Source organism: Pelodiscus sinensis, chromosome 9 (assembly GCF_052426305.1).
Source record: "Pelodiscus sinensis isolate ZL-2025 chromosome 9, ASM5242630v1, whole genome shotgun sequence".
NCBI lineage: Eukaryota > Metazoa > Chordata > Testudines > Trionychidae > Pelodiscus > Pelodiscus sinensis.
In genome coordinates this window covers 21,584,824-21,605,571 of record NC_143060.1, presented here as the reverse complement: position 1 = coordinate 21,605,571, position 20,748 = coordinate 21,584,824, and the positions used below count along the sequence as shown (strand labels likewise).

At 43.2% G+C, this 20,748-nt stretch overlaps 1 protein-coding gene across 16 annotated transcripts in view; it reads left to right on the top strand.

The window, feature by feature from the left end:
- Positions 1–18,425, top strand: part of GNG12 (G protein subunit gamma 12) — a 74,335-nt gene extending 55,910 nt beyond the window's left edge. For 10 of the 16 annotated variants that reach the window (XM_075936212.2, XM_075936211.2, XM_075936200.2 and 7 more), the window contains 2 exons: positions 13,152–13,269; positions 14,737–18,425. In XM_075936212.2, coding sequence (XP_075792327.1) covers positions 13,174–13,269; positions 14,737–14,862 — 222 coding nt within the window. In that variant the 5' untranslated portion in view covers positions 13,152–13,173 and the 3' untranslated portion in view covers positions 14,863–18,425. Of the gene's footprint in view, positions 1–2,762; positions 2,873–13,151; positions 13,270–14,736 lie in introns of all 16 variants that reach the window. The other 6 variants (XM_075936208.2, XM_075936206.2, XM_075936199.2 and 3 more) reach the window with 1 other exon arrangement.
- Positions 18,426–20,748: the final 2,323 nt, after the last annotated feature.

Sequence of the window (20,748 nt, the reverse complement as noted above, 5' to 3'; positions counted from 1 at the left end):
CTTTTGTTGGAAAAACGGCCATTTTCCCGACAAAACTCTGTAGTATAGTCATACCCCAAGTCTCCAAAGCAGATGCCATGAGAGCCCCCAAGACCACAAACCAGATAAGGCTTGAAGGTGCCAAGCCAGGTTTATTATTAAGCGAAGTATAGTAATAGTTGTCAGTAGACTCTGTATCCCGTAACAATGGAATGACTCAATCAGTGGGAAATTTCCACTGCCCCCTAGGTCATACACTGTCCCCCCAAGACACCACTTTATATACAGGTACAAACAACTTACATGTCACTGCTGATGTATCAGGATGCCATCCTCTGCTGTTGTCAGGTTACCACCCTCTGATGCTTCTTAGATACCACTCATCACCCTGTACCTCGTAGTTTGATAAGATCATCTTTATCCATCATGCTGTCATTTTAGACCTTTTCCTGAGCCTGGGTCTGTATCTGTGAGGAGTGGGTACCAAGGTCTTTTTTAATGAATGAGTGGTACCATGTGCTTTTCACTTATGACCAATATTGTTCTGTAGTCGGTACCTAGCACCAGTTAGTGTTTTGCACTCTCAGCCCTGTTTGTGCCAAGTTCTGTGAGCAGGGGCCTGCCTCTTGCTCATAGCTTAGCTTTGCTTTATGTTAGCCATGTTTCGTCTGTTAGCTAGGTCTAGGGCCTCAATCCAGGCCTGTGCTGCATGGGCTTTGTTTTAGGCCTTCATCTTACTACAAGGGGGTTTGGAACGGGTGCCATATGAGGAGAGGTTAAAAAAGACTGGGACTTTTCAGCTTAGAAAAGAGGAGACTAAGGGGGGATATGATAAAACTCTATGAAATCATGACAGGTGTGGATAAAGTGAATAAGGAAAAGTTATTCACTTATTCCCATAATATAAGAATTAGAGGTCACCAAGTGAAATTAATAGGTAGCCATTTTAAAACGCACGTCTGGGCTGTCTGCTGCCCGCGTGTTCCGCCGCTTTGCTCCCCGTCCTTCTGGTCTGCAGACCAGGGGGACGGGGAGCAAAGCAGAGCAAAGCGGCTGAACACATGGGCAGCGGACAGCCCAGATGCATCTGGGCTGTCTGCTGCCCGCTGTTCTGCCGCTTTGCTCCCCGTCCCCCTGGTCTGCAGACCAGGGGGACGGGGAGCAAAGCAGAGCAAAGCCGCGGAGCCCGAGGGCAGCAGGACAGCCACGGCGCGTCTGGGCTGTCCCGCTGCCCCCGTGCTCCGTGGCTTTGCTCTAGACGCCTGTGGTACAGCGGCTGGGGCGCTGCCGGTTGGTCCCGTAGCGCCGCTCTGGGCACTACTGGACCAACCCTGCAGTACCCCAGCTGCTCTGCCCCAGGCGTCCTGATTCAGCCACTGCTGGTCAGTTTCAGCAGCGGCTGAATCAGAACGCCTGGGGCAGAGCAGCTTGGGTGCTGCTGGGTTGGTCCAGTAGCGCCGAGGAGCGGCGGTGCTACTGGACCAACCCAGCAGCACCCCAGCTGCTCTGCCCCAGGCATCCCCAAGTCAGCCGCTGCTGAAACTGACCAGTGGCTGACTACAGGAAGCCCCTGCCCCGGGCTTCCTGGAATCAGCCGCTGATCAGTTTCAGCAGCAGCTGACTTGGGGATGCCTGGGGTTCTTAAGTTGAATCTGTATGTAAGTCAGAACTGGCATCCAGATTCAGCCGCTGTTGAAACTGATCAGTTTCAGCAGCGGCTGAATCTGGACGCCAGTTCCGACTTACATACGGATTCAACTTAAGAACAAACCTACAGTCCCTATCTTGTACGTAACCCGGGGACTGCCTGTACTAACACAAATCTGGACTGTTTTCAAGGACTCTTAGTTCAGCCAAAGTATGATGGGTTTTGTCATTATTCCTTAAAGGCACAAGCTAAGGCCAAACTAAGTACAAAAGGATAAAAAGAAGTGTTCTGCGTATAGCAGTGTTCTTCATGTAATTCATGGTCTCCTCTTACTAACTTAGAGAAAGAATTGCCAGAACTTACAAATTCTCTACGACAAACTTAACCTTCAGCATTCCATAGTTGTCCTTCAACAGATCAGGACATGAAACAACTGTGAAGAAAATAGAAGAGATGAATAAAATCTTACAGGAAACTTTTATTCTTAAAGTGCAAAGAGTATGTAAAATAATTGTAAGGAAGCAAATGTGTTTTCACTGCGATGGATCTACTCTCCTGCATGTATGAATGTCTGATTTTATTTTCTGTCACAAAAGAGAACTTGGAATATATAACTTTTAATGCTGCTATTATGAGATACTGATATTTTGAGAGCCCTTAATTTGAGTTTCCTGGAGTTAAAACTCAGAGACCTCTGTAGAAAACATATGGCAAGTTTTACAATGCTGTAATAGTGTTGTAGTTTTATATAATTATAATGCATGTAGTTGTTAAGTTTGCCATTTTTAAAAAGTTGTTGAATTATCGAGGCTCAGGAAAGTTAGGGCCCAGTTAAGATAGATAGATTGATAGTTCTTTCTCAATTTTGTGGGTAAAGATGTATGGCTATGGTTCGTTTGTGGAGAGACTCGTGTGGTTAACTTCGATTTAAGAGAGAGACTCTGGCATGTTATCTAGTTATGCAACCTCTGAGCTGTCAGCGTCCAACTTTTCAAAGGGTCAGGTGCAATAACAGGTTTGTGATGGAAATAACCCTTCTGAGCCGGGGATTGTAAAAACAAATGCAGTGCACGCTTTCCCATATTACATTAGGATTGCACCTCATTCATGGCTTTCTTTTTTTCTGCTATTCCAGTCCTAGGCCATCCTAAATGGAGAAATAAAGTCACCTCCTGCTTCAGTATCAAAAGTTCAACCCCTGCCTCTGGTCAACCCGTGATACCCACTTTCTAAATTTTCAAACAGGTACCTTTGCATTTTGTGCCATGTTACCCTTTACGTCTGGGAGGAGCTGCCCATAAATATCTGCAGAATTCACTTCCAAGTTCTCCTTAAAACTATTGCCACAATGCCTACAAAAATCTTGAAAACAGTTAGGCTATTGGTGTGCAGAGGTCACTGTCTGTCATAATGACCAAAGCTGTCTCTCTCTTTCCTAGTAATTAATCCCTGTCTGTATCCATCTGTTGTCTCATGTCTGAAACTTCTTAGGGTACGTCTAACATCTTGACCAGGACAGCATGTGTAGATAGTAGAGTAGCTGCCACAGCATGGGCTAACCAACAGAGAACATACTTGGGGTGCTGTGCACAACTAAAGTCTGATGGCTAATCTGTGATGGTATCCATGCACATACAGCTACTCTGCTATTTTCCGTGAGCTTGCTTGATCAAAGCTACCTTGGGTATGCCTATGTGTACTGCAATCATATACTTAGATCAGTGATCCCCTTAAAGTTGGGGTGCGCTCCTGTAGGGGTTCGTGGAGGAATGTTCAGGGGCATACGTGGCAGGGCCTGGGCCATCCCCCACAGGGGACAAGAAAGGAGCATCACCCCTCTCTATTGTAGACTATCTCAAGTCCCAACTCTGGTTCCACTCCACCCCCTATTCTGCCCCCAATCCTTCTCTGCCCTCATTCCTTCTCACCTCTAGTCCCAGCTCCTCTCACACGCCCAGTACTGTCCCCATCTCCAGCTTCAGAACAAGCTACTCTGCTAAGCCAACTGAGCAGTAATGGAAAGGTGAGGGTGGACATATTCCATTACTTGTAAGATGTGGGGGTGGACTAGGAATGTTTGGTTACTACTGCTTTAGATTGTGAGTGCTTTGGGGTAGCAATTACCTTCTTCTGTGTTTGGACAGTGCCTTGCACAATCAGATCCTGATCAATGTTCCCTCTAATTTTTCCATCCATGTGCTGATTTTTTTTCATTTATGTGTGAAATAATTTTCATGTGCATTGAGGTATGTAGAAACAAAAAAAAATCTAGCTGTGGGCACTCTACTAATCATCTGGGTGGCATTTGAATTTCTCCTAAGCATCCACACAGGCATACATCTTACAGCAGTGGTCACCCATTGACTGGTTGATCATGGAAGCACTGCCAGTCAATCTTGATGCAGTGTTCCCAGTCCCCGGTTGCTCCCCTCCGCCGCCCCCCCCCCCCCCACAATGAGGTGCCCGCACTTGCACTACAGCCTCCCACCCCTCGCAAAACTGGAGCCAAAGCCGGCTTTCTGTGGTGGGGGAAGGGAGAGAGAAGTCCTATGGCTCCGTGCCAGATCCAGCTTTTCAGGAAGCGTGCACCCACTGCTCCTCCCCTCCCCTTCCCACAGCAACACACACTTTCTTGTCTTTCCTTCCTTCCCCCGTGCTCCAGAGAGACAGGATTGGGAGGAGGGGGGGTTTAAGACGGCAGTGGAGGATCTAGAGCAGCTAGATTTCTTAAAGGAGCCTCACGTGCTGCCTGCAGATTCTTCCCAAGAGATATTCGTCTTTGGGGACTCCCAGGTTCCAGCTGAGCTTCTCTTGCCCCCTCTCCCGTGGTCAGATACCCACCAGCATCCTGCTCCTACCCCCTCCCTCCTGGTCAGACATCTACCCCCAGCGTACTCCTATACCCTACTTCCCACCCAGATTCTGCACTCCCTATCCCACTCACTGGCTGCTTTGTCCCACACACTGGATTCCTCATTTTTGACCCCACCCCAGAGCCTGGGGGAGGGGGGGACCATAAAATCCAGTAATCCTGGAACCCCAGAAGAATTAATCTGTTTTGAGGCCTTGAATCTCAGTTCTACCTACCTTCTCCCCATCCCCCAACCATGGGGCTGGTGTGCCGGGGGAATGAGGTGTCTCAGTTGGGGCCACATCAGTGGGGCTTGGGTTTTTTGGAGAGGTTGGTTTTTTTTGCATCTCACTTGTGTGGTCCCCGACTGATTTTTCTGTAGCTCAGTGGCCCCTGACCCCAAAAATGTTCCCCCACCCCTTCCATAAATAAAGACAATGTTGAAACATTTTGTCTTGTACATAATATTTTATTTAAAAATGAAGCCTGGCCAACAAGCCCCTAGTTGGGGCCAAACCCCTATCTGGCCGCAGCATTGTAGCACCCCTGTGCCCCCACACCACTCCAAACCTGAGCCCATCATACACCTGAACCCCCTGCTCTGAGCCCCCCACATCTCCAAACTCCTGCACTCCCACATTCCCAGTCTTGTGCCACAACATTCCTGCACCACCTACACACAGCAAACCTGTGCCCTGAGCCCATCATACACCCAACCCACCTACCTTGAGCTCCTCATACACCCCAACCCAAATTCCTGTGCCCTGATATCCACAAGTCTGAAGCTTTCTCAGTGCCCCAACCCTCCACCTGACCCCAACATTCTCCAGCCTGGAGCCCCATCCCTGAGCCAACATCTCCTTCTCCACCTCCTCCTGCACCCAAATTTCCTCCCAGAGCTTGCACCTCTCACCCCTTCCCACATCCAAATCCCTCGTTTCCACCCAGAGCCTGTCTCAATCCAGTAAGAGAGATTAAGGACTGGGGAGAGCAAGTGATGGAGAGGAGGAAAATGGAGAGGGTGATGCCTCAAGGAAGGGGTGGTGCCTTGAGGAAGGGATGGGGTAGATCTTGGCTTGCCCTGAAATTTAAAAAGAGATCTTGGCTGTAAAAAGGTTGGAGGCCACTGTCTTACAGGGAACACAGATCCTGAATTATGTCTGGGGCTCCTAGGTACAAGGGTAATACAAATAATAAAGAAATGAACGCAATATATGACTTCTCTAGCCCTTTCTATGGCACTCGTAGTATCTATATACCTGAAAAAATTAATTTGCCAACTAGGAATGTTAGTGAGTAGTTGACTATCTGATAAGCACAATAGTCAAGTAGAGTATTGATTACTCTCTTCCCCCGCCCCTTGCTGCCTCTGTATGGGAGGCAGCAAGGTAGGGGGTGGAGTGGGAACCAGCTTAAAACCCAGTTCCCCCCAGCACCATCTCTGTGATGCCACTTCCTCTACCCCTGCTGCCTCTATTAGAGGCAGCATGGGGGGGATAGGGGAGACTGCTGCAAAGTAGCCTCTGCCCACAGCAGGGCCCCTCCTATCGACAGGGGCTGCTGCTACCAAGTGTGCAGAAACTGCTCTGGCAGCAGCCTTAGGCCACGGCCAGCCCTGGGCGCTGCAAACAGGGGCTGCTGGACTTGGGGCAAGCCAGGACCGAGCAGTCCCAGGTCGCAGTGGTTCAGGACACTATACCTCTGTATTTTAAAACTAGTAAGAACCTGGTGATGCTTACTACATTTAAAATTTAGAGCTGCAGCATAGGCGGCTCCCAGAGCTGGCATGAGCCAAGACTGCTCAGTCCCAGTTCAAGCTGGCTTCAGGAGTTACCCCTGATGTGACTCTGCAGAGCGGCCCTTATTGACTAATTGTGTAGTTGATACAAATTGTATCGACTACAATTAGCCAGATAACGACAATTTCACATCCTTATTGGCAACACCTCTGTGAAGTAGGGAAGTATTATTACATAAACTGGGGTGCAACAAGATTAAGATTTTTTTTGAATGATTGTTCATGTCTGTTCCACTGTAGACAGGCATGCTCACCACATGCACAGGTTCCAGAAGTTTTGCCCACAGCAATATCCATGGGGGAGCAGCTTTGGCAGTGCCTGGAGTGGCTCAATATAAAGGGTTCTGCGCACTCCTCTCCACCCTCGGTTCCTTCTTGCTGCCAGTGATGGTGCAGGTTGCTCTTGCTGTGAATGCAGTCTATGTTTAGTGACTATAGTTCTCTCAGTAGTGCTTAGTTAATAGTTGTAATTTATTCCTCGGCCAGCCTGTGGTTATGGGTAGCTAACCATCAAGCATTCCTGAGCTGCTACATTTTTAACATGTGGTGAGCCATGGCAAAGTCGAGAAGTCGCTGCCTGAGAATTCCAGGAAGGCGTTCAAAGCCCTCTTGGAAGAGAATACAGTGACAGCTGAGCAGCTCTCTGGGCAGCTGCCAATGCAGCAGACCCAGCAGCGCATATGATGGCATTAGCCATCCGATGTGCTGCACTTTGGAGCCTCAGCAGTCTATGCAAGACTTTCCATTGAATGGCTGTGCTCTGTTAGCAGAGCAGATGGACATGAAATTACATGGGCTTGAGGACAGTCATGCTGCCCTGAAAACCCTGGGGTTGTATGTTCTTGCTCTTGCCTGGAAATGGTTCTGGCCCTAGCACCCTACTGGACCAGGGTCCCCTGCCAGAAAGAGCAAGGGCTGTAAGTGTTGGTCGAGGCAGCCCTCACTTTCTACTCAGTTGGGCTCGACCTGCCCCAACCAAGGGGCTAAACAGCAGTTTTGAGGGTGTGCCTGAAGGCGACAAACTAGAGTTTCCTGTGGATCTGGTCTCCTCCCCTTTTGTCAACAGCCTTTCCTGCTTCCTCCCAACCTGGACTACCAAAACGTTGGGCCACTAGGCCTTGAGTACTGTTTCCCAGGGTTATACCCTCTGATTCCTTTCAACCTCCACCATTCCTCCATCCTTCTTCAGGGCCCCCTCTCACAAGAGTCTCCTCATTCAGGAGGTTTAGGAGCTGTTGTGATTGGGTACACTGGAAAAAGTTCTGCTCCAGTGTCAGACCAGGGGGTTCTATTCCTAACATTTCCTGTTCCCAAAGGCCAAGACAGGTCTATGTCCCATCTTGGACCGGAGAAATCTCAGCAGATACCTTAGCCTCCATCATCCCCAAGCAGGATCTGGGAGATTGGTATGCCACCCTTAAACCTGAAGGACTCATACTTCCATGTGGTGGTCTTTCCAGGTCACTGATTATTTCTTTGACTTACGGTGGGGCCTGTGCACTGTCTGTTGACAATCCTCCCCTTTGGCCTGACAATGGCACTGGCAGATGTTGTCACTGCAGGTGTTTACCAAGTGTAAGGTGGTGGTAGTGCAATGGTGTCCAGATTTACCTGTACCTTAATAACAGCTGGTCAAGTGCAGGTCTCAGGTCCAAAGCATCATAGTGGTCATTCCACCTGCTGGTCCTTGGGGTGCCTAGTCAGTGACGAGAAGGCCACATTAGTACTGATTCAAAGGATAGAATTCATTGGGCTGGTGCTCAACTTGACCCATGTGAAAGCATTCCTACCTCTAGACAGATGTCAAACCCTGGTAAGCCTCATAGAAGAGGTATCCAAATTTCCCCTGATTACAGCCAGGGTCTGCCTGTCCATATTGGGCCCTATGGCAGCTAGGGATGTAAGAGAGTAGTTGACTACCCGATAAGCCTAGGCTTATCAGGTAGTCGAGTCAAGTCCTTGTATTCCCCCCTCCCTCCCAACAGACACACACTTGATGCGTCTGATGCAAGAGAGCAAGAGCCGGTGCTGGGGGGAGCCAGTTTAAAAGCCTCCATGATGCCGCCTGACCCCCACCTGGCTGCTACCTCTAGGAGAGGCAGCAGTGCAAGGAGAGAGCAGGGGAGATTGCTGCGAAGCAGCCTCTGCTCACAGTGGGCCCAAGCTCAACACAGGCAGAGGCTGCTTCGGCATCAGCCCCTATCTGCAGTGGTCCCAGAGGGGAAGGGGGACCCCTTGCGGACAGGGGCTGCTTTGACTGGGCAGGTCGTCCAAGAACCACCCGTGTCATGGCTTTGCAGTTTAAATGTACTAAGAGCTGGGTGGGAAGGCATCCCGACTCTTAGTACATTTAAACCACAGAGTCACAGTGGGGATAGATCCTGGACCTGGCTCTAGCCAGGACTGAGCCAGGCATGCTCAGTCCAGGTTTGTGCTGGTTCTGGGATCTACCTCTGCTGCACCTCTGCAGTGTAAATGTAGTAGGAGCTGGGCTGCCTGTGCGCCCGGCTCCTACCACATTTAAACTCAGAGACACTGTGGGAGGGAGGGGTAGGTCCCAGACCTGGCACGAGCCAGGACTGTGTGCCTTCCCTTATCGACTAATTGTGTAGTCAGTGGAATTTGTATTGACTACATGATTAGCCAATTACCCACGTCTTAACATTCTTATTGGTGGCATATACATACCTGGTCCGCCATTCCAGGCTCCACATGAGGCTGCTCCAGCACTGGCTGATGTCAGCTTACTCCCAGTCCCGGGACCACTTGGACAAGGTTGTCCCGATCCCCTTGCAAGTACTTAAACCTAAAGTTTAACAGGTTAACTAATTAAGCAGGATTTTACATCCCTAGTCTTGATAAGTCTTTGTTGTCTTGCAATGCAAAACTGTTTGATCAGATCTAGAAAAGTACTGGAATGCAGTTAGAATTCAGAGAGGGCGAGAATACTCTATATTCCTCTTTGCAGAGAGAGCTTTTTAAAAAGCAAGGTGCTGCTGTACAGGCTGAAAACTACAGTATGTGCAAAAATGGGGCGAGGAGGCTTTTTGTTAGGACAAAATAATGCCATGCTTATTTGGCTAGATAAGGGCAAGAAGAAGGAGAAAAAAAATGAGGTGGTCTGGCTAGCTGGACAAAGGTGAGAAATATAAAACTTACTCTGAAATGCTATATTCACGGTCTTTGAGAGGTGGTTTTTGTTGATGTTAGAGTTGAGTCCCTGTGTAGTGTAAATGAAGAATTTACACTGAGCACGGTAGTAGTTGATTATTCACAAGCATCTGTAGAAAATAAGACCGTCACTGCTGAGTATGTGTACAAATCCTATTAGAGACATGACAGCATTTTCAGAGAAGATTGACATGTTTAAATTATAGTCTGGCAAAGTGGCTTTGTCCTAACCAGCTGTCTCTTACTTATCTAGATATTGAAGCACCATAAAGGCATATCAAAATATTGCAGTAGCACTGCTGAAACAAATACCTTTTTGTTTTAGTTCTTCTAGCCACACTCCTACTATGTTTCTTTGTCCAATCCCCTCCAAACTGCCATCTGCCATCAATAGACAGAAGCAATACCATTGAGCTATACAATCCAGATATACACCTGTAAATTCTGTCTCTTTTTCCTTATGTCATCCCTGCCATGTGAGGGGTTGCTTTTTTGGAATGGGGACTACTGACCCACAGAAAAATCAGTCAGGGGCCACACACAAGTGAAAAGCAAATAAATAAACCACAATCCTCACTCACTTGGCCCCCATGTGAGAAAAAGTAAACCCTCACAGACTCAGCTAATGGAAGTGACAGGGGGTGGTACCTGCACAGAACACTTCTATGCTGTGTGCAGAGCTGCACGGAGCTGCTTCCTTCCCCTGTCAGTCAGAACCCATGGGCCAAATCTGGCCCCGGCTTGGCTGTATTGGGTCCCATCTTGGCTGGATTAGGTCCATGGGGTAGAGGGGAGAGGGAGGAGTGATTGAGTTCCAGTAATCCTGGGTGAGCCCCAAACCTTACAGGCTGGATCAAGGCAAGCTGAGGGCTGGATCCTGCGCTTGGGCCATAGGTTTCCCACCCCTGGGCTAAACTAAGATTATTTAATGCCACTTGTAGTCAAAGAAGGTATCTTTATAGCCAACACTTATCTCCTTTAGCAGTCACAGACCCCCTCCCCCCTGCTTCCCCATCATGAGTGAGAACTTGCAGAGTCCATGGAGCACCACCACTCTCTGGTGTACAAGTCTTTGAAGAGAAACCACTCTTACAAGCAACCACTGTTACTTACTCTCATGAGTTACTTACGCTCTTGAGAGGCTTTATTGTACTGGTTTTTCTGTTTTCTAGGAGTATTTGAGAAGGATAAAGTTTATTAGTTTCATCTCTTTGCTGCTGAGGAATTAGTGGAATGACAATATTATTTCAAATGTGATGCTGCAAAATGCTCAAGATGCCTCTTTTATCATCATGCTGCTGTCTGATCAGTGCTCGTGTTCCAGCAGAAATAATGCCTGTTTCTGAAGTGTAATTTATATATTCCACGAAGATGAGAAACAACTTAAATTGCACGGGGCAAATGGCACAAATGTTGCTGCCCTAAAATAAATGTACTTCACTCTTATGTAGGATACTTACTAAGTGGAGCGTTACAGAATGGTATGGTCTGGTGATTAGAGCAGAAAACTAAGCATCAGGACTCTTGCAGCCTTATTTTTTGGGAGTTCTTAGACTAACTTGCAGAAGAACTGTTCAGCACCTGAAGAATTAGGCCAAAGAGATCTTTTCCGAAGTTCTTTCAGTAATTCACTTTAAGGCTTGGACCAGTCATCCTAAGCCAAAATGTTCAATGAAAACTGCAGGTGTTCATCAGGGCTAATTTTTTGAACATAAGGATTGTCTTTCATTGCTGTGAGTTTCAGCATAGCCCTTTCTACCTTTAGCAAAGCCTCAAAATTTTCTGCTCAACAAAATGAGAGACTTCAGCCTGAGCGGTGATTAAATTTTCCATCCATCTCTATTCATGTGCTGTTTAATTGGCCCAGTGTATTGCACCTTTATTATAGTATTATTGTAATAAGAAAATGATAGTAAATCAAAGGGGAAGCGATCATTTAGAAAGAAGATCTTGCAAAGATTCTGCTTCAACAGAATTTACCGGGGGAGGAAGGGGGAATATATGGGCAATGACGTCCTCAGCAATCCTGTAGTCCTTCATGCATGTGTAACAGCCTGAAAGAAGCTTAGTCACATGAGATGTCTTTTGAACTTGCTTATTACACAACTTTCAGAGGCCACCCTGTGCTTTGATAGAAACAGAACTATGAATGGTATAGAAGGTGGCAGAGTGTATCATGAGCAGACAGACATAATGAAAAACATCTGTGGACATGATAGAGGATTTTTATGGGTCTTTGCTGCAAAGAGACCACTATTATGCCTGCCAGATGAAAACACCAGTCTGAGCAAGACATCATGCTTAATTATTTATTTTTGCTGCAGTTTTGACTTAGATGGCAGTTTTCTCTATTTTTTCCTCCTTCATTATCTCATAGTTGAGTTCACTATCATTATCATCACAGCTTTGCTCTCATGCTGCTCCAAGTGTGGCTTTACACAGGACTCTCATTAGCTACTTCTTAGGGTTGGATTGTGAGGCAGACAGCATTTCTGTGCACAACTCAGTGAAATGCTCTGCTTTACTGGTACTGGCTTTATCAGACTTGAAATGCCTGTGATGAAAAGTTGCAGTTAAATCGCTCACATACCTTCACAGAGGCTAACTTTACATGCAATGGAGTCAATGTCCAAAAGCTTTGAGCAAATTGCAGTCATGTGCTGCTGAGATCAGTCATTAGATGAAAACAATGGGTAGTGTCCTCACTGTTCATTGGATGGGGTCCAAAGCAGCACTGTTCAATCTGTGTGGCGTGATGCTGCATTGAATTCTCATCCTGAGAACAAAAGTTTGATTAGTATCCCAAAGTTGCTCACTCTTTTTACCAGTAATACATCTTGAACTGGCCATGCAGTGTGTGTGTGTGTGTTAGGATGGGTATTCCTCTTGACTTTGGCAGCTGTTATGTCTGATTCCTATGAGGAGCTGCTGGAAGATTGTTCTTCAGTCTATACAAAATCCAAGCATAGTTTTATCCGGGTGTGTGGCAAAGGAGGGTGGAAGAGATCAGGAGGTGCACACATGACATTATTCCCTCTCTTGATGAGCAAGTTGGCCATGCCCCTATCCCCTCCTTTCCTGCTCTCCTGATGTGCAGATCTGCCAGGGGAACAGATGCTGTGCTCTGTAAGAATTGTTGTAAAATATTCCTTTACCGACAATTGACCTAGGAGGCCAACAGGAGAGAAATTGAGTGTATCTCAGATACAGTGGCATAGATTCCACAACTTCCCCTTGCCGTGGAAGGCTGTGCTGAGGGGCAAAGTTCATCCCCTGATAAGCAGTAATAATACTCTAGCTTTGGTGAGGTGTAGTGGCTCTAACACTAGTATTTAGCCCAGTCCACAGCTTTCCATAAACTACTGTGCAGATAGATGTCTGTTTTAAAAATGAATATAGGAATACTTTTATGAATATCTTCAACTTTAAGGGAATATATAGATTAATAAAAAGCTGTTGGGAAAGTGCAATTGGAGAAACTATTAGTAGAGGCTATATTCATATCTATGGGCTTCGAATTTTATATAAAAAAAACCATAAAAGCTTCAGCCGTGTTATGTGCTATTTTCTTGTTAGTATTTTCTCTGTGCAAATCTGTCAGCACTTTACATAAAAGAACTAAAAATCCCTTTTCAACATATGGCTTTGCATCTATACAGGGAGGCAGGTTTTTTAGAAAAATAACCAATTGTTTTTGTTAATAGAGTTTGAGAGATTGAATTGAAAATGTCTAGCAAAACAACTATCACAACAAACAATATAACTCAAGCACGAAGGACTGTACAGCAGTTAAGAATAGAAGCTTCCATTGAAAGAATAAAGGTGAGAAACACATTCTTATTGATCCTTCTCTTTTTTTTATATGAATTATATGAAATACAGCAGGTATATTTTTAGTAAACTCCCAGTATATATGTATATATTTTCTTATGTAGTATGTAACACAGGAGCTATATTTGAATGTGATAGTTTCATTTATATTTGTTGTACTGAATTTCACTGATTATTTATTGTTGCCATACCAAAAAATTGCACCAATAATATGACAGGTACTTTACAGACATTTAGGAAGACCAAATCCTTGACATTGTGAGTTCATACAGACATAGTGGGTAGAAGAGGTGATATGATGTAGAGCAGTTTTTTTTTTCCAAGTGGGTATGTTAGTTTTAGATGTTTAAATTTTACCTTATATGTCAAGGATTTATAGCTCTCATGAAAGAGGAAGAGAGGTGAGACATGGTGCACCTCAGTTATGGTGGATAAGGAGCCCGAACTCTTCCCTCTTTTTTCTCCACGCCACCCAATGGCTAAGGAATTTGATTAAGTTAAAACCTCACCTAAGATTTTGAGGGGAGGGATTTGTTGTTCTAACTATACCATTTCATCCCTTTATTTTCCATTTTATTAATATTTATCTGCAGTCTACCAGTTGTCCAAAGGTCAGCAGACTGGTTACAGTAACTCCTTGCTTAACATTATGATTGTGTTCCTTAAAAATGCCTGCTTTAAGTGAAATGATATTAAACTGCTGCCAGTCCACCTTGGTTCCAAATCCCCACAAGGACAGGCTGCTTTTCCAAAAAATCTTGCAAATAGTGGATAAAACAAGAGGCCAAATGACATTGTAGGGGGGAGCATTGCACAACTTTAAATGAGCATGTGCTCTAATAGATAATAATCAGCATAACAATGAAACAGTGTCAACCGGGACAACGTTAAGTGAGGAGTTACTGTACTTCAGTGGACATAGCTGATTATAAGAAAAGCATCTATTGATTAGGAACATGCAATGTTTTACAAGGATTTGGAAACAGTTGAATCAGTTTCTTAGAAACTGTAAGTCAATTGATGACACTTCAGTGGTTATTAACAGAGTCTAAAGACATAAAATCTTTTTATTTGATGCCTGCTCTATTGTTCTGTACCTGTTATGTGAATTGCAGAAAAATGTAAAGCAACTCGCACCTATCCTCCCAAACAAACCCCAAAGTACCTTTAAAGAAATGGCATCCTGGCTTATCCTTGTTTTTGCTTACTGCTTTCCCATTCTACCAAGTTTACCAAGGCCAGTCCAAGAAGCAAAGCCAGAAAACCTTTGCACTTTGCTCAGTGGACTTAGCTCTGGACCTGAATATTTTATGGATTTCTCAAACTCTGTTCTTCCATATGCAGAACTAATTCATTGTAGCTATGGATGTATCCTTTAGTCCATTCTATCCTATTGGAAATGATTTGGGAATATTTACCATTTTGTGTCTTGTTTTTTTTTGTTTTGTTTTGGGTCAGGTGTCCAAAGCATCAGCAGATCTCATGTGCTATTGTGAAGAACATGCCAAGAAAGACCCTTTACTAATGGGCATACCTGCTTCTGAAAACCCTTTCAAGGATAAAAAAACATGTATTATATTATAGCAGAGTAGTAAGTACCTTCATAGCTTTTCTAAGCAAAATAAGCTACAAGCAAATTCTTAGAAAAATTATCTTATGGTCACTGCTGGTGTCAACTGTTGTAAAACAGCCATGTATTTACCATGTGTGTAAATGAATTTTTAAGCTTTCTAATTTTTTTCCTGATGGCATCCTGAGTGGGGAGGAAGATAATAAATTAAATGTATCCATCCTATAAATGGAATGGGATCTGTGTTATGCAGCTGGTAAGTCTCTTGTGTTGACTTTTATATAAGGCAAGATCGACACTGTGGGCTTATACTGGTATAACTGTGTTACTCAGGATGTGAAAAATCCTTGCCTCTGAGTGATACAGTTTTATCAGCCTAACCCCCTGGAGAGACAGCACACAGGAGAAGCTGTTCCATCAGCATAGGAGGGTCTTCACTAAAGTGATTTGTTCCAGCACTGTTTGTGAAAACAGCTCTAAGGAGAGAGGGTTGGATGAGGTGAAGGTCTTTTTTTCTTAAATGTGTAATATCTGCATTTCAGTTTAAGGTATTAGGCTGTACAATCAAGACCAAAATTGCCTGACTTTACCTACAAATCAGCAAGGTAAACAAATAATTTGACTCTTAATCAAGATTAACTTACTGTATTTTTTTAAAAGTGTATTTGTATACAATTGGTGTGTTAGTTCTGTGTGTGAGTGTGTTTATACACACACACACACAAACACACACTCCAAAGTTCATTCTCTGACAAAAGACACCTTGCAAACAACTGCTGCAATTAATGATAAATGCCAGAGGTTCATGCCTTTACCTTAAGTTATGTCTTAATTCTTTTTTTAAAATGAATTTTGTTTTTGTCAAGAATCAATAGATTTCTGAAATTTTTCATTTTGGAGAGGGTGTTAAATAAAAGAGAATTTTAGTTTTTTCATTCTGCCCCTCTATATTTTTCTCCTCAAATTATGATCAATATAGCTCCCTTAATAGGGCTACAGTAAGACTCAAATGCTTTGGAACTAGCATGTCTCTTGCCCTACTGCTAAGAAGATGAGAGGGGAGGGAAGATTCTTTTACTCTGAGCCATCTAGGTCACCTGTGTATGTATCATTTAGTTTTTGTGCAGTGATCCTGGATTTGGCTTTTTTAATTATTGAATTCACCTTTTTTTAAGGAAAAAGAAACCTAATCCTAACCAGATTATAATCAAACATGTAATTAGAAGGCCTTTTCAAAACATCACTTGTACAAATAGTGTTGTATATTGATGGAATAAGTGTGTGGAAAGAAAGCAATATTGACTTTTAGCAGGCTACCAATGTAGGGTTTTGTTGTGTTTTTCTAGAGTCATGTGTACAATGCCTGAAACTGTGATCTGTAATGATATTTACAGATCTTATTAACCACTTGTAATTTACTGTTTTATGTTGCATGTTTGTCTAATTCTGTATTAAATTATATAAACACTGTTAATAATATATTGAGACATTATATTGTTTTTAACAAACCTCCTTACAAAAATCTAAATTTGAGACTTCCAATAAGAAAAATAAATGCACTGGTTATTCTGTGCTGACATTCAAATTATTTTTATAATTAGAATATTTTTCTAATAACAGTTTCAAAATAATAATCTAGATTTTCACTATGATTTTTTTTACCATGTTGTCTTATCAGTTTTATAATGCATCTTGTTATAAATAGTAACTAACTTGGCTATATACTTTCAGAACTGAGCTATTAGAAGCAATCAAAGTGTATTTCTTCAGTTCTGTAATATCCTGGGTTTTTTAAAAATAACATTTTACAACCCAAATATTGCTCTTCTGTTGATCTATTATGGCCCATGTTATCTGGAATTTGTGGCTAAATGTTTGATCTATTTAGAACCCAAATGAATTTATGAAAATGTAACACATACAAATATGGAGATGCAAATGTCATATTGATACCTGACACTTTCTCTTTGGCCTTTTCTGAGCTGTTGGATTATGATCCTTCTTACTATTGTTGGGTCAGCCTATATTTGGATAAATTAGAGTTTTGCACACTTGTGTTGTAACCACTTACACAGCATTGAGTAATGACTTTATCAGTAGACTTTTTAACATAGATTTTTTTATTTGAATCCATGAATCCATTTTGACCAGTTACTATTTCATATCACATCTACACGGTGTTTTTAAAACCAGAGTAATAAGTGCTATGATTATGTTTTTTAAATTTGGTGAATCAAAAATATATAAAGGATACATTTTAAAGTATTTTCACAAATGTTGCCATAAAACAGATGCTATTGGAAATATTTTCATAAACAACTGGAACATGACTCAGTTCCCTTCCCATTGAAGTCAATGAGAATTTTGCCATTGACTTCAGTGGGAGTATGATGAGAGTTAAGGTAACTAGCATACTGTACTTGTAAGTATTTGCAAATGTCATCAGAATATTAGGATTCTAAATATTTGTTGTGCCACAATATGTTCCTGTTTTTAAAGGATGTATTAATAGTTCTCTATTCATTCCTCTTTAATGAAGTATATTTTTCTACTTTTTTCATACCCTTTTGACATCTTTAAAAGCCAGGACAAAATTTATAGCAGCAGCTATTTAATTCTTATTTATAAATATGCATTTAAATAGCAAAAGGGTTTTCTTAGAACATGATTGCCCTTATAACCACATATGTATGATTAGAAATAGAGTAAATCATGTGCCAACTTCTTTCAGATGCCTTATAATTTTTAGTCTAAACACATAGAAACTACAACTAAAATAATAAAATAAATCTTACTGCTTCTGATTACTTTTGTTGTATACATTTTAAATAAACTTTCTGTGTATTGTATTTTAAACACAATATGTAATGTAATCTGAAGATTCAAACAGCTACTCTTGTTTTTATATTACTCTTAAATTATAAAATGCAGTATAAGTAGACTTTTTGTGTGATAAACTTGTGAAGAAAATGAGTCATGCAGATTTGGGAAGAATTGTGAAGATACATGGACTTTCTAGTTAGTGAGATGAAATAATGAAAACAAAACCACCCCAGTTTCATAGCTGTTGAAATATTGGAGGTTTCAGGAATGATTTTCAGCAAGGCTAGCTAAACAGAACAACTGTACCACAATACTGCAACTTGGTGCTCTGAGTGCAGATACCTCAAATATAAAATCTGTGTGATGTAAAATGAACCTGATATTATTCCAGAAAGTATTTTAGGGCTCTTTTACTTAAACTAAGAGGCCTGTTTGCTTGTTTCCCCCCTCTGGATTTACTAATTTGATTGTTTTAATACTGTGTTGTTTTATATTGCCACTGTAACTACAGATTGACATGAATTTTGTCAAACTGATTTAACTTGGACTTACAAATGGCTTTATGAAATTATTTCGTTTTCTTTAACATGTTTTTGTCATTCATCAGTGAACCTCTTAAAGTAGTTCATTGTGTGGAAGATGGTTTCTTATAGCAATGAGAGAAAAAAATGTTAACTAAGAGAATTCGATGGATGGATAACTTGTTCAATATCATGGATATGAAACACGTTATTAAAAATATCACTGCTTTGTATATTGTTTCAGCTTGTCATTGTAGTTCAGTTCACTCTCCAATGTACAGGACATGTTGAGGAACTATACAAATGTCTGTCATCCTAAGGGTCTGAAGGCTTATCAGTTCAATGGTATCAAATACTGACAAAGACAGTGTTCTTAGAAGGACAGACAAGACATAAATTTGAGGAGGGAAAGAATGACACATGCTGTAGGTCAAATTCACTAAATACCAGGGTTTCAACTGGGAGAGTGGGCGGCTGTGAATATGCAGGGTTACTACCAGCTGTAATCTTATGTTCCAAATCTTAACTTTTTCTGTTTAAAAAAGTTTCCCCCTCATGGTTACTAAACCAAAAAAACTCTTCAAAATGTAGCATATGTAACAGAGACATCTGCCTGCTCATGCAGAGAACCTGAATTAAAAGCGCTGAGAGAAACTCAAACTGTGACTGTTCATCTCAAAAGAGTGTTAACTTAGTTGCTGAATGAGGGTAAATTTACATGTGACTGTTTTCGATCACTGTTGACCAAAGCTTGTAGGGAAGGGGAGGGAAGATCCTGTTATGAAGATCTGTGTGCTGAACTTCAAGTGCCATTAATAGAGTGAGTGCTTCTCTGTATCACCCTTCCCAGCTCTATAATGGAGGAGAAACCAAGCCCATTGGCCCCGCAGAACCTAATAGGTATGTGCTCTCCAGTGAGGCAAAAGCAAGTCGTTGCCCAGGACTATATTAGGAACATCTGCACATTCTTCCAGCAAGTGGCATCTCAGGCTGTGTCTAGACTACATGCCTCTGTCGTCAGAGGCATGTAGATTAGACACATAGGCAAAGTCAAATGAAGCCGCGATTTAAATGATCACGGCTTCATTTAAATTTACATGGCTGCCGCGCTGAGCCGACAAACAGCTGATCAGCTGTTTGTCCGCTCAGCGTGCTAGCCTGGACGCTCCCCTGCCGACATCAAAGCCCTTTGTCAGCAGCCCCGTTATTCCTCGTGGGATGAGGTTTACCGGGGCTGCTGACAAAGGGTATGTCTACACTACCCCGCTAGTTCGAACTAGCGGGGTAATGTAGGCATACCGCACTTGCAAATGAAGCCCGGGATTTGAATTTCCCGGGCTTCATTTGCATAAGCCGGCCGGCGCCATTTTTAAATGCCGGCTTGTTTGAACCCCGTGCCGCGTGTAGCCGCGCGGCACGGGGTTCGAACAAGCCAGCATTTTAAAATGGCGCCGGACGGCTTATGCAAATGAAGCCCGGGAAATTCAAATCCCGGGCTTCATTTGCAAGTGCGGTATGCCTACATTACCCCACTAGTTCGAACTAGCGGGGTAGTGTAGACATACCCCAAGGGCTTTGATTTCGGCAGAGGAGCATCCAGACTATCGCGCTGAGCGGACAAACAGCTGATCAGCTGTTTGTCGGCTCAGTGCGGCAGCCATGTAAATTTAAATGAAGCCGCGATCATTTAAATCACGGCTTCATTTGACTTTGCCAAAACAACAAATCTACATGGCTCTGTCGACGGAGCCATGTAGTTTAGACGTACCCTCAAGTGGGCAGAGCTTGGAAGAGTACGACCATTTTATTTCTCCTGTTCTGCTCCATTGGGGTCAATGGAGTTGTGCCAGCCCACAATCAGTATTGCATTAGGATCTCTGATTCAAAAGCTCCCCTGGCTCAGAGGTACTTCTAACATGCTCAGTAGAGCATGGGAGCTAACTCCGCTGTAGCTCTGCCTTTTAAATGTATTAAGAGTCACCAGGCTCTTAATATATTTTAAAAGCAGAGGTGCAGTGTCTGGGACCAGGCATGAGCCGGGAATCATCTGATTCCTGGCTTGCGCCCAGTCCCCCACTACGCCTCTGCCTCTCCTGACCCCCGAGATGGTGCTGGGGGAACCAGCTTTTAAGCTGGCTCCCCCAGCACCAGCTTCTGTTCCCCCACTTGTTGCCTGCCTCTGATAGAGGCAGAAGGGGTGGGGGGAAGCAACTAGTCGAGTCACTAGTTGAGTCATATGCATATTGGGTAGTCAACTAGTCACTAACATCCCTAGTTTAATACAGTAGAAACTCAAAATTACAAATAGTTACAAACTGAACCAATCAACCACACACCTTATTTGGAAATGGAATTATGAAATCAGGCAGAGAAAGAAAAACAAAACCAAACACAGTACAGTACTGTTTTAAACGTAAACTACTAAAAACAGATAGAGGGAAAGCAGCATTTTTCTTCTGCATACTAAAGTTTCAAAATTATAGTAAGTCAATGTTCAGTTGTAAACTTTCAAAAGAACTACAGTGCTTTGTTCAAAGTTATGAACATTTCAGAGTT